Source organism: Pleurodeles waltl, chromosome 9 (genome assembly GCF_031143425.1).
Source record: "Pleurodeles waltl isolate 20211129_DDA chromosome 9, aPleWal1.hap1.20221129, whole genome shotgun sequence".
Taxonomy (NCBI): domain Eukaryota; kingdom Metazoa; phylum Chordata; class Amphibia; order Caudata; family Salamandridae; genus Pleurodeles; species Pleurodeles waltl.
Genome location: NC_090448.1, coordinates 420,696,545 through 420,711,799, shown reverse-complemented (window position 1 = coordinate 420,711,799; position 15,255 = coordinate 420,696,545). Strand labels below are relative to the sequence as shown.

At 43.2% G+C, this 15,255-nt stretch overlaps 1 protein-coding gene across 2 annotated transcripts in view; it reads left to right on the top strand.

Annotated features, from left to right (window-relative positions):
• SPTBN4 (spectrin beta, non-erythrocytic 4) overlaps positions 1–15,255 on the top strand; it is a 1,652,494-nt gene that overhangs the window by 65,612 nt on the left and 1,571,627 nt on the right. For both annotated transcript variants that reach the window (XM_069207217.1, XM_069207216.1), the window contains exon 2: positions 13,038–13,201. In XM_069207217.1, the coding sequence (XP_069063318.1) occupies positions 13,057–13,201 (145 nt within the window). In that variant the 5' untranslated portion in view covers positions 13,038–13,056. The remainder of the gene's footprint in view (positions 1–13,037; positions 13,202–15,255) is intronic.

Sequence of the window (15,255 nt, the reverse complement as noted above, 5' to 3'; positions counted from 1 at the left end):
GGTCCACTGCACATCCTAACTTTTGTGTCAGGGTCAAGAGGAATGTGCTAAAGTAGCAATTCCGGTCATCATTCCGGTCTTTGTTAGTGTATTCCGCACCTGTTCCCAGAAGGGTCTTATCCCAGGACATCGTATTGCTGCGGTGTATTCAAGATCCCCAGTGGGGTCCCCGGTGCAATCGATGCGTTTGCTTGTTAAGTCGTGCTGGTACTGACAAAGTCAAAACTGCTCCTTTGCTGCAGCAACTGCTCATATTGTTTTGTTTCAGAGCATCTGTATCTGCATTTCTCATTTTTTCCCTCTTTTTTTAATTGGTGTATCTTGAATCCCGAAAGTGCCAAGTCTGTGTTTTTATATGTGCTTCAAAAACAAGGCCCGGGAGCCAACCTAAGCACAGCTGCTCCGTCACTACGCCTGCCAGTGGGCTCATCGATTCCTGGCGCAACTCCTCCAGAGGGGCAGCATGCCAGATTGACTCAAACATTTTATTGGACGATAATGGACATCCGGGACATGCTTGTACTTACTCATCGGCGCATTGTAATATGTTATACAGCTGAGCGTGCAACAATGGGAAAGTGACGCACGCTGACGTCCAGCTTGTGATTTTTACGCTGAGGCCATAATCAAGAGCATTATCACATGGTTGCTTGAAGTAGAGCACCTCTAATAAACATATTCACAGAGCAGTAGTTTCACGCATATTAAATTCTAAAGGAAAGGGGTTTACTCCCTGATCACCAGTTCCATTCACGTCTTTATGAGGAGGTTCTCAGTTCTTTGAATAGCTGACTTAAAATACTATAATGGATCTATTTACATATTCATTAGGTAAGCCTTGGAGTTGTGCAACCCAGATGCATCTGGGAAACGCCCTCAAGCATTTTTGAAATGGTACTTGTATTAGTGCGGTCTGTGAAATATATAGTCATGCCCAGGCCTCAGTATTGCTGAAGATTTGTGTGTTTGTGTCTGTACATACCATGTGATGTTCTATTTTTGACTGATTTTATTGGAGAGAAGCATTGGCAAAACCCGCAATCTTTCTTATTATCTTTTGCAGACATATGCACTAAAAGTATAAACATAATAAAAAGTAAAACTCCCAGTGTCTAATGGTGATGAGTCTCCACCTGCAAAAACAGAATAGGTTAAAAAAAAATTGCCCATCACAAAAATACATCCCAATCAATCAATCAATCAATGTATTTGTTAAGCGCGCTACATACCCGTGAGGGTTTCAAGGTGCTGGGTGGGGGGGGGGGGTGCTGCTACTGCTCGAAGAGCCAAGTCTTAAGTAGTTTTCTGAAGGAAAGAAGGTCCTGGGCCTGTCGTAGATCCGGCGGGAGGGTGTTCCAGGTCTTGGCGGCGAGGTACGAGAATGATATGCCGCTGGAAGATTTGCGTTGGATGCGGGGGACGGAGGCGAGGGCGAGGTTAGCGGAGCGGAGATGCCGGGTGGGGGTGTAGAAGCTGAGTCTGTTGTTCAGGTATGATGGTCCGGTGTTGTGGAGTGCCTTGTGTGCATGGGTGAGTAGCTTGAAGGTGATCCTCTTGTTGACGGGGAGCCAGTGAAGGTCTCTTAGGTGGGAGGTGATGTGGCAGTGGCAAGGGATGTTGAGGATGAGTCGGGCGGAGGCGTTTTGGATGCGTTGGAGGCGTTGGAGGAGTTTGGAAGAGATACCGGTGTAGAGAGCGTTGCCGTAGACGAGTCTGCTGCTGACGAGGGCCTGGGTTACTGTTTTTCTTGTTTCTGTTGGGATCCATTTGTAAATTCTGCGAAGCATGCAGAGGGTGTTGTAGCAGGAGGAGGAGATGGCGCTGACCTGCTTTGACATAGAGAGTGAGGAGTCGAGGGTGAAGCCGAGGTTTAATGCGCTGTCGGTGGGTGTCGGTGGGGGACCCAGCGTGGACGGCCACCATGAGTTGTCCCAGGCGGAGGGGGTGCGCCCAAGGATGAGGACCTCTGTTTTGTCCGAGTTCAGTTTTAGCCGGCTGTCTCTCATCCAGTCAGCGATGGCTTTTAGTCCCTCGGGGAGGTTGGTTTGGGCGGTGTGCAGGTCCTTGGTGAGGGAGAGGATGAGTTGGGTGTCGTCGGCATAGGAGATGATGTTGAGGTTGTGCTGACGGGCCACTTGTGCGAGGGTCATCCCAAAAAGCATGACATGAAAGAAAAGACGGGCCTACCTTCCCTGTCTTTGAGGTGGACTACTTTTTAGGCGGATGAGCATTCAAGTACCAGAAAATGCCAGTAATGCCTACTGTAAAGAGAGCCAATGGCTGGAGGGGGTTAACCCATTGCTCCATGCTGTGATGGGCTGCAATAAAATGTGAATGGCACTTGAACAGACCAATGGCTGAAGAGTGGTGAGCAAAAGCTCCTGTAGATGTAGATTTGTGTCTTTTTGTAATTGAAAAGAATTGAAAAGATTGGACTATTGGCCCAAATACTTCAAGGAAAACCATCAGGTTCCTGCTTTTGTGGCACTGATGGAAGGTAGAAACCCTTGTATGCTGACAAGACAGCAGCCGATGGCATGACAGTCAGATGTGAGAGAATGCGCGAGGGTGAGACTTTTCCAAAAGCGATCTCTCAGTTCTTCATTACAACGTGATGGAGTCAGTGATAGTCTCTGTAAAGAGTTCCCAAGGGAAAAGCTATGCACCATGGTAGAGAAGATCAGCCTTTCATAATAGAGAACATCTTATTTGACAGACGAGATTTGGACCCAAGAACCATAGTTCTTTAGAGTTTGAATCCATCTCCACCATGGAAATTAGAGGTGGATGAGATGAACATTAGCATACAAACACCGTAACTAGGGACTGACTTTTGCATATATGAGAAAGGTATTTATATAGACAGCCTTCCAAAAGATAAGAAAGCCTTATAAAGCACTATTACATCTAATGGAGACACCTGTCGATATATGAAATATGAATTCATATTATTGTGCAAAATTACTATTTGCAATTAAAAAACATAGAGGTTTTTGATAATAGCTCTGTAATAAGTGTTGAACAAAACGCCATCTTACATAAACTCTACAACTATACACTGTGCAGGATTCATCTCAGTTATTTCAGGTATTATTCCGCCAGAACTTTGTTAGTAATCTTACACTGCAGACGTTCTCTGAGTTCCTGACCATTTCGTGTGATATTAGGAAAATCCAACCCCATGGGTGGGATACGATAGCTCTTTTGAGGTTCATATTCCTATATGCATGCTTTATTTTTGGTCAGCTGTGACAGTACATACTAGAAAAGGTACAGTGTTTTATGAACAGATCAGTGTTACAGAATCTCTCAAATGTTTGAATGTGGTCTTCGCATATACTGTGGACATGCTGAAGAGTCTGTTAGCCACTTAAGTACATACGGATTCAAGTCGACTTAGCCTCAGCCGACTGAAGGAATAAGATCCCCTACTCTGGCTTCTAGTTGTACAATGGTGTTTACCCTTCTTTTAAAACTTTTTTGTTTGTGTTCTTTACAACATAAAGGAGAAAGATAATAGAAATTGGAGCCCTTGCAACTCATGGTATAAATAGAGGAGGGAAGATGCGCTTGAGTTGCTGACCTTTGAACTGGAAAACCAAACTAAAGTCCTGGCTCCAGCTCAACATCCTGTGACCTGGCTCATCACTTAGGGACTGCATTTGAGTTTGGTGGGCAGAAGGGACTGCATCGCGATGACAGGTGACAGTCCCCCCGCCGTCCCGAGGGACATCCAGACACCAAATCAAGACATGTCCGTCAGCCCAGCATACAGCTCGGAACATTGGCATGAGTCTCCGTGATGGCAGTTTGTGTCAATGTAAATCTTTTTGAACAACTCCGTCAAACATGACTGCCGCCAGTCGAACTTTTACAAAGTGTTTCATATTTCAAAAACAAACCCCCAAAGCCAGAATTTGTTTTTGAAAATTGAAAAAATAATGCCATACCTACCAAGGCAGTTTTCTCACATGGTGTGGGAGTCATTATTTATGTTTTTTTCTGCTCCTCGCTGCCAGGATTTATCTGGTGGTGACAGATGGCAAAAAACACACACATAATGACGTCCATTGTAAATGCAGGGTCGGACTACCCTATAGTGGCAATGCCTGAAAGGCTGCTCTGACAGGTCAGTGTGTGGGCAGGTTTCTTGGCTGTTGTTGGGCCTGTTTTATGGTCTCCTGCGCTGGTTTTTACTATTGATTTTCCTGATTAATACAAGAATTACCTACAGCAGGCTGAAAGCCATGCAGTTTTTCATACAGTGCAAAGCACTTTACATGTTCAAAACTACCCCAGTTTGCAAACATGGGCACTTTTTAAGCCAGCTAATTCACCAATAAGGGCCAGTTTTAATGTAGTGCCTGTTCTATTTTCTGCCCCAATAACAATCCAACCCTGTGTAACTAGGGCAGGCGATGTTATGTAGTAACCTCCGTCAGCCCGTAATCGATTGGGCTCTTGGAAGAGTATGTCAGCAAGAGTAGGCTCCATAGCCAACATACTTAATATCCACCCGCCTCTAAATCGGGTGGGCTGGCCTTGAGTTTGGCAGGGAGGGTACTTTGTTGCTGTGTAATGAAGTTCCCTGTCAGCCACTCTCCAAATCAGCCCCTTAAGCTACCCGTGCCCATAGCCCCTCAAACAAATAAATGATGTGGCATGATGCTGATGTAAAGTGCTCTAATATCGTCGGGCCACATTTGTGTTATCTAAACAAAGTTATGTGTGTTTTTTTGCTGTCCATCACCACCTGGTAAATATATTCACACATACTGGGAGCCATCTAGGGTAGAAATGTGAAAAGCCTCTGCAGCTACTTCTTCTCTGTATTTGAAATGTTTCGTGTTACACTGTGGGTGATGTAGTGTTGCTGGACCATGTGCTCTGCCTCACAGCTTGCCACTGTGATGCACTAGGGTTCTGTTGTGATGTAAATGCTTCCATCACTGTCACTGGGTGTCAGATGGCTTGAGTATGGATAATAGTCTGCTCCCTGAGAGCTTATCCTTTTAGCAGATCCCTGTAGCTCTAGAGTGTCTATAGTATAAGGACTGGACTACTAGAACCTGTGCTGACTAGAACCCAGCCCTGGCTTCTGTACTCTGTCTTCCATCACAACATGGACAGATACAAGCATACTGGGAGAACTGCAGAAGTTGGCATTTATCCAAGGTAAGGTGCTGAAACAGTTAAGAGACTTTATGGACAGAAGGCAGTGGTGTGCACACTGTGTAGCCAAGGAGACAAATAAACATGTAAGTCATTTTATCTTATTCATAGTGGCAGCGGAAGTGACATCACGTAGTCTTTGATGGTGAAATGATCAGGGCAGTGACATTACACACATAGCAGGACTTTGGGCTCTTAGTGGGCAAGCAGAAAGGTAACAGCAGGCCCACCCTCCCTCCGGGATATGTGAACTAAGTATGGGGAAAGAAGAAGTAAGATTTGACAATATGTGCATCCGGGGAGCATGCCCAGGGTTTACCCTCCTACTATTGGGTAAGTGTGTCTAGCCTTGAGCTCAGAACAAAAACATAGAATAGGGATCTGGCTGTTGCTTGCAAAGGGAACAAATGGAGGAATCATGGTTGTATACAGTACATTCACACTTATTTTCAGTGTGAAAGAAACTTAAAGAACCATGAAATACAAACCACATAATTATTCCATGTACCTAGGAAAGAAACTAATAAAGTAAAGGATGGTGCCTTACAGTGAATTCAGTCTAACACTGCAGTCCTGTGTAACCCAATAGTTCAGCCCCTTGAAGGAGGTTTGGTTGTTATGGATGGTAGAAAAGGGTTGAAGGGCTTAAGTCATGTGCCTTGCAGGAGAAAGTCTGCTCCACAGTTACCTGGAATGCCCATCAGCTATGCCCCCTTTGTCAAGGCCCCACAGCTTCTGATGCACAGGCCAATGTATTTTGAGCCTGGGCACTGGCATGCTGTTGTGTCCATCTTCTAATGTAGAGGGTGAGCATGATGATCTAGATGTAGAGTGGGAGCATGTTTGAGTCTGCAAGGCTGTTGCTGGCAGATTCGAAGGGGACAGTTGGGGAAGGAGCCAGGGGAAAAGGAGTGCTGTACAACGAGAGCATCCTGCCAATAAGCAGGAACTTAACACAGCATTTACCGTGTCAAGTTTGTACACATGCATGAATTTTTAATCTCCCTGTTTGCCGAAAATAGACAATAATCACAAAGAAACACTCCCCAGATTTTCGAGGACTGGAGTTAAAATAGTGAATCATCCTCTTCCCGACTATGTGCCAGTATTGTAGAAGCCTCTCCTCTGGATAGGAGGAGAAGCATAGAAATCCAGGCTCTTTTGGGAGGCGTAGACAGATTAAGGATCTTGGATGGTTAGAACACCCTTACTGCAAGATAGAAAGCCGGCTGGGTGGTTGACGGGCCAAGGATGGAAGCTTGGAGAGGGGGACAACTGAGGGATGATGTGATGGAATGGGTCCCTGCAACAGGCAAGTCTAGAAATAAGAAGCAAATATAGCAGAGGAAGGCGGAAATATAAACAAGTTAGCGCAGGACTATCTAGCCGGCAACCTCTTAATGGTTACGATCTGAAAGAGGAAAGATTGGCTACCTGGGTACTCCAGATAATGTCTAGATGCAGTTCTAACTTCAATGTCGCAATCAGTAAATCACTCATCAGTCCCACAAACGACCATAGCGAAGGCAGATGAGCACTGTATGAGGATGAACCCGGTTGAATGCCATTTTTAGGGTATTTCCTCAAAGTCAGGCAATCGTCTGCGTTTCTCATTTTTCAAGGAAGGTCATTCCAAGTTGAGGTGTCCAAACTTCGTGAAATTTTCTTTTGCATAGTTATGAAAAAGTTTGGCAAAATTACATGCAACTTCTCATAATTACTAGCAATGCAAAACTGGCATTTAGCAGAGTATTTTAGGGCGAAATGTGCCCTCACATCCACGTTGGACATGGGGAGACATTTGGTGCTAAGAAAAGTAAAAGAAAAAAACAAAACACTGTGATTAGCCGCGCGCTTTCTGTCATTTGCATTGTTCTGATGAGTTCACGGCGGTGCCTAATTTGTAAATAAAAACGTGTCGGTGCCCAAAGACCTCCTCTGAAACGAGCGGCTGCTGATATTAAATGTACGAGTACAGAATGCTGAGTCGGCGTAATCTTGAAGCACTCTTGGGGTTCTTGAATCCATTTACATCCACTCCCTGCCCCTTCAGCGCACTCTTGCAGCTTTCTGCTGTCTCCCTTTGTGACACTTTTTCGTTTTTCTCTTCTTCCATCTTTCCCATATGTGTCTTCTGCTGGTAGTAAACGCTTGAGGCAGAAAAATAAGTGCCGGGACTCAAAAATAAGTGCCGGAGCCCCGCACCGGAAACCACAGGGACAAATTAAGCACTTGTTCATAGTAAATGTTTGCAGCGAACAGGCTAAATACCGCAATGTGGCCTAATAACGTATTTCACAAATAACATGTGTAACGTGAAATTACGTTACCATAGCGCAAATTTTGTCTGGGTGTGATCCAAGCAAGAGAGGCTCATGTTTAAAAAGCTCCTACTGGTTACATTGACGCTTTTTATTACTAGAGGTAGCCTCTTTCCGGAAGATCTCAAGATCATGTTGTGTGTGTATAAGTAATTAAGTAACAACATTGTGAGACAGTGCGTGATGGTTTAAAGCCATCATTTTGAAATTGAGACGTCACAGGCAGTCATTGGAGCAAATAAAGTGCCTGTGAATAGCCAGTGCGTGTTTCTGACATTGTACCATTTGTTTGTCACCCCTCACAACTACATTGCAACTTTTTGTTTATATAGGCTCGTCTCTCCAGAAATGTAGGACAATCTCCAGATATTTCTATTGACTGCCATATTTTGTGACCGAAAGAGAACCGTGGTAACCATTGTCCAGAAATCACTGTGTGCCGAAATATACACTACCTGCTATATATAGACTGGGTGTTCTCGTCCATCAACCTGCTGGCAACAGAAGTAATTAGTACAAGTTCCTACAAGAAGGGGCAAAGGCAATAGGCCTTGTTTTAATGTGCTAATCTATGTGTGTAGCATTAGCAGATTCGACCAAGACACATGGGAGGATACTAGCAGGAGCGGGCATAAAGGGCTATGGTTGTGAAGTAGTCCTTTATGCAGATCAGTGCAAGCACTCGACTGGTGGCGGAAGGGAACGCCCAAACAGCCAATATAGCATGACTGGTTGAGAGAGGCTTAGAGCTTTATCAACCACGTTCTGCTTGCCTGTGAAGACCAGTATGATTACAAAAATGTGCAATATATAGGTAGGGTTTAGTCTGACAAGTCACAATTGCTGATGACACTGGTGGTGGAACAGACAATGACTAGATCCAAACCTGGATATTTTGAGTGGACGCCTTCTGAGACAATGCTTTTAGGGACACAGTCACACAATATTTTCAGCCCGAAGACAGCCCGAAGTTGCACAGAGGAATGGGAACCTAGGAAAGTAGCACTGAGAGTTATGTGTATTCACTCTATATATTGTACCTAGAACGGACTCTGACGGAACAGGAACAACACTCTCGTGGCCAGAGGGGATGGTACTTACTGATAAGATAAGGGTAAAAAAGAAAGCCAGGTTAAGAGAGCACTAGGTGATACCTGGGATGAATTAGGCGGCAAAGACTGTACACGGAGGGTGATAAAACTGCTAGAGTCCTGGCATGACTGCCTAATAGAGGGTGATCTCGCACACTGATTTTAAACTTAGGAAGGGGAGGGTAAAAATAAGTGGTCACTCAGATAGTTATTTATGACACCTTCATGGACTACTTAGTGCAGTGCATAGACAACTGCGCAGGGAAGACACCAAGGCGATAGGAGCCTGTTTGGATGGGCTGGGGTTATCAGACTGACAGCATAGTAGGTAATGGCACTGGACACACGCTAGACTAAACAAGAACTGGTGGAAATAATAACAGAATTACAGTGTAGGCAGGCAGCTTGGAGTTATGGTCTCCCTGCAGAATAATACTGCAGATTTTCAAACATTTTCTTGCAGAAGCTCCTGGAGGTGATGTTAGCAGTCTTAGTTGTCAAGATATTTCCTGACACCATGAAGAAGACCTCATATACATTGATCCCCAAGCCTGAAAGGGATCGTCGGGAGTGTGTGTCATATAGACCACTCACGATGATCAACACAAATATGAAAATCTTGAGTAGAACATTGGAAGAAAAGTAATAACCATCATGCGATCCCTGGTACATCACAGTCAATGTGGATTTATCCCAAGCTGCAGCACCACCCAGATTCAGCAGCAGCTCATATATGTCTTGCAGGCAGCACAGAACTCTGATCAATCCTGTGCTCCTGCTGTACTGGGGAATAGAAAAGGCATAGGCTACAGAGGGATGGAGGCATGCAGCAGGTACTGCATCAGATGGGGATAGGGTCCGGGTTTCTGGGTTGGGTGAAACTACTGTACTCCGAACCAATCGCGAGAGCGAAGACAGAGTGAGTGATATCAAAAAGCTGGCTGAGCGAGAGAGGAATAGGGCAAGGACCCTGCTCTCGGCATTATTTGCTTTGGCGATCGAGCCTTCAGTGGTTTAGGGAGAAGTTGTTTGCAGGGCTGATGCATAAGGATAGATGCTGCCCTTGAATGTCCCTGAGACAAATCGTGTATGTACCATTTATGAACATCATTGTGTTTTGATATTTCATCTACAGCCTTGGACTGTACTGTTATGGCCCTAACGTGTGGCTCGTTGAAGTTAATGAAAAAAATCATAATAATGACATCACAAAATGAAGTTTTTGTTTTCTTTTACCAATCGTTATTAGATATAGCAAGGTAGTACAGCAATAGTCATCGTAATCAAAGCTCAGTAACATTGACATAGTACAATGTATTAATAGGATCATTTTCATATATGCATGCAGAGTTATCACAACATGAAGTTTAATGTGAAATTTTAAATATTATTTCTAGCTGAAGTAGTACTATTGTTATTATTTGCATTATTACCATTGTTATTTTTAATAATAATAATAATGACAATAATAGTAATCTTATTGTCATTAGAATTGTTTTCTTATTACTAATAATTAAAACATATTATTATCATGATTCATTCTATCATTATCATGATTATTCTCTTCCTTCGTTGCCCATAAGTTGTGTACATAGTACATTTTGTAACATTCAGATTTTATCTACAGCACATTGCCTCTGACAGGACAAAGTTGCTGAGGTGCTTTTGGCTCTGAGCTCTCCAAATGCCTCCCCAGAAAAATTCTAAATACTAATGAGTTCCTCCACCATGAGTCCTCACAAACCTCCTGCCCCCTGCTGCAGTTGTGAGTGGTACACTGCAAACTGGAAGGTGAAGTTTGATACTAGTGCTAAGACCCTGCCCCAGTATAAAGTCTACCTAGATATGACTGAACAAAATATGGTGCCCCCCTCATCTGATAAGCTATGTGTACAGTGTCCAAAGTCTTTTAAAGGGTCACTTTTAAGGAAAAGGTCCCACGAGAATCTATCTGGGGAAAACAATACTGAATGTATTACTCAAACAGCTTAGTGATATAGTCACACTTGGGCTGTGTATACAAAGAACACAGTCAGGGTTCGGTTTCTGCTATATATTCGCCTCCAAAATACATTCAAATGCCAGTATAACACATATCAAAACAGTGCAGACGGCGCAGTGCTCAAGTGTGTGCAAAATACATAAAATAGAAACAAAGTCACCATCAATGCTCCCTGGTTCTTAAAGTTATTCGGATAATACATGTGCGTACACCCTAGCTAGCACAATGTAGATTATAACCAATCAGAGAACCATGGGAGGTATGTCGACGTTTTAACCCCGTATGAGTGGTAGGGTCTGGACAGGACAAAAAGTTGTCCGGCTCAGTATCTGTGTGCGTGGAGAGACAGAAACCCAAACGAAACATAAGTTTCTATCATCTATTCCTCAGTCACTGTCAACACTGGTCATGAATGTATGCTTACCTAACTCACCATTAAGGAGTGTAGTGTGCACGGAGTCAGCCACAATGCCACATCAATCAAAGCGAGTCCTAGGCTCCACAACTGCAATAATCTTAGTCTGTCATCACACCCTTTGTCAGTAATGGAACTCCTCCTTCAACTGCACCTTCCACTAGTGCCATCTAATACTTGTCTTCTGGAAGGAACTGATGCCCATTCATTGACTGTTACCAGAGCCCCCTGAAATACTTCAAATGCCTTCAGTCATACAGTGACCTAAATCCACTATTAATAGACCGTCAGTCCCCCATGTCCAAATGTGAGTAGTGCAAATCCATGCTAGTGACTGCATCACCAAGGGAGAATCATGTGAGATTACCACGCCGTTACGTGTATAGCGTGGAGCAGACACCTATGTCCACTGACATTTATGTTGTTAATAACCATGTTCCAAACATCATGCAATACGTGCTCAGATAGGAGGTAACTGATTGATACCCATGCATACAATGCTGTCTAAAATCATCCAAAAGTGCTTTACCCCATGCAGGTGACTACCCCGCACCACCAATGAAAACTACCTACACTGGAAGAATCCATGTGCCAAGCACCGATTATTATTGCCATGTATGTTCAGCAAGCACGATGGTCCCCCAAGTGCGCTCAAACAGAAATAGTGGTAACTGGCATATTCCCTCTCATCGTGCATATCCCTAGAACTTTCACAAGGTGCCAAGAGGACATGCGCTGTAAGCGCACTGTATTTAATGGAATGTTCTAGAATATGGTATTTGCTGATTTCCTTTGCCATGCCACCCTCTCCTGCTCACCTATCAGCATAGAAGAAAATGATTTGCTAGATTCCCAAGCGTTTTATTTCCCCAGGTGGTATTCTGAGGTGCGATCCACAACTATATTAATTCATAGTTTGTTTGACTTTTACTGTAACATGAATCTTACATGCCTCGTAGAAAGCGGTGGCAGAAAAAGACCACTTGGTCCACCCAGTCTGCCACTTTCCTACTTTTTGCAGCAGATACCCGACTTCCACTGCATCTTTAACTTGGTGGGTCAAAGCCTTGCTGCTCTTTTATGAGTTGTCTATGGAATTTAAAAATGTAACCTAACCTAGTATCTGCCCTTTAAAAACATCTACAGTTGGAAACGTTCTTTCTTTAAAATCCTTCCTTCTGATGCTTGCTGAGCTGTCATATTGCAGGTAACCTTTGCTGTCTCTCCCCAGTGCTGCTGATAAGTCTTCGATATTTGAGCATATCCCAGGAGCCCTGGCAGTATGACATCTCTCAATATAAATACCTGTAATACATGTATGCTCCATTTCATCTGTAGTTCTATCCCAAGGGTAACCCATTCAGTGTTTAGGAACATCCTGACCACCTGTTTCACATAAAGACAATAAGCAAGACACTTCAGTGGCGGCATATATACCTTTAGATGTAGATCATTGATTTGAGCTGTGGGTTTCCTGAAATACACACGGGGTATATTTCAGGAAATTAATTGGGCATGGAATTTGCTTGCCTTCTTTGGATTGATATGAAAGTTAGTAAAACCTGCATTACATTTTTAAAAAGCAAATTGGTTGATTTGCTCCCCGCTTCCATCCACAAAAGACAGAAGCTGGGTTACAAAATGAAGGACAAACTCAGGGTTTGTCCTTAAAGGTTCAACCCCAGCTGAATCAGGCCTTACCTTTATGATAGTCAACAATCTAAAGACAATAGTAATACTTGTGAACTAGAAAAGTGAGATCTCTTCAGCGACGTTTACAAACATGTTTTAGGGCCCCGAGTATATTCATTTTCTAAATAAAGGTCAATTTGCTTTTGAGTTGCACTTTCATGTGGATTCTCCAAACTTGCTAATACCTCAACTTTTCAGTCAAACCAAGAAAGTTTGGAGTTATGATAATCATATTTTGTTTTTGCACTTCAAAGCAGGTTTAACAGTGTTATGATGAACTAAAATAAGTAAATATTTCCATAATACCAACCCCTAACCTCTGCGCTTCTCTGACTCTCCAACAGACACCCATGAGATGTGAAAATGGCGAATGTCACAGCTGAATTGGATAACATGGAGGTGCAGGAACAGCCCAACAACAATAACTGGGAAACTACAGATCATCTCTGGGATGAATGTACAGCTACATCCAAGCTTTTTGAATGCTCCAGGATCAAAGCCTTATCTGGTATTTTTAAAAGTTATATCTGATACATCCTTTTGTGTGTCAACCACTGAAATAGTTTCCTTCCTGGTGAAGCAACACCCTTTCTGATTTCCTGTTAAGTTATAGTTGCATCCATGTCAGTAAAGAAACCAGGCAACTCCATGTCAGCCTGGACTCAATGCTTCAGTTATGAAATTTCCATTTCCAGACTCATGTGGTATTGTAGTGTAATGTAATTGGTTTAAATTGTGGGACTCACATCTGCAACTGTGATAACACATTATGTTCTTGAATAAAAACCAAGAATTAGAGCATTGTGTCCTTGATGACAAGAAGTCTTTGGTAAACACTATACTCTCTGTTCTCATACGCCAATATGACTATTTGAAGAAACTATTTCAAGAATATGCATGCCTTGTGTTTTTGTGCACATGTCCACATACTTGGGGTGAAATGTGTTGCAGTATTTGCAACATATAGGTTTATATGTACAGAATGAGACAATTGTATAATTTACACATAATAAAACATATTTGTCAATGGTTTTGTGGATTTGACCAGCCTTGAAAGGTATCTAGCAAGTAACCAATGCTTAGGGCCTTCCTTTTGATTGCCGGTTTTTGACTTTGGCACATCAGAGCCGTTGATTTGTCCAGGTGAATATTATGCCAGATCACTTTGATCTTCATTGCCTTCTTGCACTCATTTTTGTGTATAAATTACTTATATTAGTATCTCTACTGGATGTTGCGTCTGCACTACTTTTGTAAATGATGTTGCACAATGTTTGTTCTAGATACAGTTTTTTCCAATTGTTGTAATCACTGTTTTGGTAGAACAAACTCAAAATAACCTGTCTACACCATTGTTGGTTTATAAGTAATTCAATCTTTTAAATATATACCATATATAATGATCCAACTTTTTTTTCTGGCTGCCAGCTTTTTGACATACTATGCTTGCTAAATTATGCACTTGAGTTTCAGATCTAAAGGACTGTACTATAACTGAAATGTTCTTAAGTCATTTTCATTTGAAGGCACTTAAAATATTAATTGTTATCCCTCTAAAGGTTTAGTGTTGGTTTCTGGTGGTCCACTGAGCGACAATCAATGTTCAAACAAGTATAATATTGTCTATGATTGATGATTATTCACCAACTAATTTTATTTGTTTATAGCATTAACATTTTATACATGTGAACTACAAGATATCAAAGCACTTCTTCATAAATGGTTACAAGTTCAAATAATTAAAATAGAATAACAATCCACAATTGACATTTTTAATAAAACTGCAGGTCAAGCAAGTGGAGGAAATGGTACACAATGGAAAAAGACAGTAAAGAACTAAGGGGGTCATTATGACCCCGACGGTGAGTGGAAATGTGGCGTTAGTACCGGCAACAGGCTGGCGGTACATACCGCCACATTATGAGAATGGTGGGTTGGCTGCACCCAACCCGCCACTTCTCCACTCATACCGCCATGGTGGTGTCAGCCGCCAGGCCGGAGATGTCAATCTCCAGCCCGGCGGCGAGCATAGTACCACCGACGGCATTATGAGCCTGCCTACCACCATGGTTTACAAAAACGATGGCGGTAGGCCCTACCGGTGACAGGGAATGCTTACATGTCATCGGTAGGTGGCTCCCCCACCCCCCAACACTCAGCAGATGCCCCCTAACCCCCCTTCAATCCAAACTCCCAGCCCCACCCCTCCGATTCTCACACTTCCGCCACACCCATATACGCACGCACCTGCAGACACGCACTACGCATACACCCAATCACTCACACTGGCATACATGCGTTCATACATGCATACTTCCAGACATGATCGCACACATTGACATGCAGACACTCACTCACTTCACCATTCTTACACGCATTCACTCACACGCATACAACCACGCAAACAACACAACACACACAGACGCATTCACACACAAACTCACACATTCATGCACACAACCAGACTTACACACACACACACACACAACACCCCCCACTCCCCTCCCCTGTCGGAAGCCCATCGTACTTTTGTCGAGGAAGTCTTCCGGCAGGGAACGGGAA